General features: G+C 40.2%; 1 protein-coding gene across 1 annotated transcript in view; it reads left to right on the forward strand.

The window, feature by feature from the left end:
• LOC135223725 (glutamate receptor ionotropic, kainate 2-like) overlaps positions 1 to 2,500 on the forward strand; it is a 119,616-nt gene that overhangs the window by 104,472 nt on the left and 12,644 nt on the right. The window contains 1 exon segment of the mRNA XM_064262481.1: positions 2,291 to 2,500. This exon segment is cut by the window's right edge and continues 23 nt beyond it. Coding sequence (XP_064118551.1) covers positions 2,291 to 2,500 — 210 coding nt within the window.

The raw sequence follows: 2,500 nt of genomic DNA on the forward strand, positions 1-2,500 counted from the left end.
CGCTATTCTTAACCATGCCCACTCTGATCTACCTACTTGATGCATCTCTATTCCCACTATACGATCCTGGTACACATCTTTTTTCAAATATATACATGAATGAATCTCTTCCCTAATGAACACTCACCGCTTCTTTTCTCCGAACTCCATTAACTCCTATAATCTAACTTTTTGTAATATTTACTTTATCTTTTCTGTCTAGCAAACACCTTTAAAACTATCCACTATTCACGACATCCCTGACTTTGTACGCTTCTCTTCATTGTAAATTTCAAGGCTGCTCCTACCATTTCTCTAACTTCTCTGTTCTTTATCTTGTATTCCCATACATGCATTGCTCATCTGTCTTGCAGAGTAACTTGAAAAAAATCGGGCTTCCTTCACTAAACACCTCTTTTTACTTTCCCACTCGTTCTCTCTGCTGTTACAACACCCTCGTCACTGAACATTTAAAATCCTTAGTCACCTCCCCTCACACCCCAACCTCATCTGTATCATTAATCTCATTCTTTCTTGCCTTTCTTCTCCCTATACATCTCTCTCTAATATATAACTTAATGGTCTATTACCAATTTTTTTTTATATTCAAAATGCCATCAGGTTGGAAGAATGGTGTGATCATTAAATTTCCAAGGAAAGGAGATCTGAGTAGGTGGGGTAATTGGAGGGGAATAACTTTGTCACCTGTAGCCTTGACATTTTTCAATAGAGTGAGTATGAATAGATTGGAGTCAGTGGTTGATGGTACTCTCAGGGATGAACAGGCCGGTTTTAGAAAGGGACGGGGTTGCAGTAATCAGATATTGATAGTTAGGCATTGAATGCAGCAAGCTAATGAGATGAAAACTCCGTTAGGACTTTGTTTTGTTGTTTTTGAAAAGGTCTTTAATAGGATTTCGAGACGGACTATGGGAAAAATCATGAGGCCTTATGGAATACCGGAAAGGTTTGAGAGGGTTATTATGAACATAGTACATGAGGGCACGTCTTGTACAGTGATAGTTGATGAATGTTTGAGTGATCCATCTGAAGTAAAGTCTGGTGTGATTCAGGGTGGAATATTGTCCCCTCTGTTGTTTGTATTGGTCGTATAATATGTTGAGACCTGTCAAAACAGAAACGGATGCAGGTATACTCTGGGGAGAAAATGGGAAATTTCTTTACTTGGATTATGCTGACAATAAAGTTTTGATCTGCGAGGGACCAGAAAAGATGCTGAGAGTGTTGGGTTGCCTAGTGAGTGAAGGTGGAAAGGTGGTTTTAGTTATCAATGGTGGAAAAATTGAAATCATAAAAATGAATATTGAAAATGCACAGGATTGTCTAAATGAAGGTATGGTTGTAAAGTAGGTGCGTAATTTTAAATATTTAGGTACTTATCTAGATAAGAATGGTTATCATGGCACAGAATTTATTGTTAGATTAAAATAGCCCCATCAGGCAATGGGAATGCTTAAAAATATTTGGAATAATAAAATTTTTCTGTGCATACAAAAAATAAAAATTCATAAGGTAATGGTTAACAATATTTTGATTTATGGGCATGAGTGATGGTACAGTACATTGACTTCGGATAAGAAATTCTTAGCATTTGAAAATAAGGCACTCAGATGAATATTAGGAAATAACTGGAGGGATAGGAAATCAAATAACAGAATTAGAGAAGTAACGGGAGTAATGGTGGTACAGCCGGTCGATGAGAATGTTAGGTTTTCACGCTGGAAATGGCTAGGCCTTGTGTCTGGAAGGCAGAGAATAGTACGAAATAGACCGGGGTAGGTTGCCCTTGGGAGAAGAGGCAGAGGTAGGCCGCAGGAGACGTGGTGGAGGTCTCGGGAAGCAGTAGATGAGTGATGGGGAGATCTTGAGGGAGTTAGCCCAGTACAGAGTGTGGTGACGTGAGTTCATCGAGCCCCTATGTATCTATGCGGATGCCACAGGAAAGGACTGATTGATTGATTGATCATTGAGACTACGGTCTAATCTCACTTTGATTTTGGCAAGACATTAATTCGGTTTATCTCCAGCCATTTTTTCTTGCCATTTAGTCCATAAACTATTATTTTATGCTAATCTGTAATCTGTCACTCTTTACTTGCCGGACTTTGTCACATTCAGACCTAATATCAACCATTCATAGTTCGCATGGATAAAACATGGGTTTTACTGTTATGTAACTTTAAAGCCCTCAACGCTTGACAAATGACCAACAGCTGGAATTATTCATTCCATCGCGCGTGATTTTCCCCATGGGAGCAATTTGCTATTGGAACACATTGATTTATTCCAGCACCTCGAAAGTGGCCACATACCAGCGGATGTTCAGCTTCATGGAATCCCAAAACCCATCGGTTTACACCAAATCTAACGACGAGGGCGTGAAGAGGGTGTCGAAGGGAGACGGGATGTACGCCTACATGATGGAGTCGTCCTCCATCGAGTATATCACGGAGAGGTATTGCGACCTCACGCAGGTCGGGGGTCCCCTCGACTCCAAGAG

This window comes from Macrobrachium nipponense, chromosome 10 (assembly GCF_015104395.2).
Source record: "Macrobrachium nipponense isolate FS-2020 chromosome 10, ASM1510439v2, whole genome shotgun sequence".
Lineage (NCBI taxonomy): Eukaryota > Metazoa > Arthropoda > Malacostraca > Decapoda > Palaemonidae > Macrobrachium > Macrobrachium nipponense.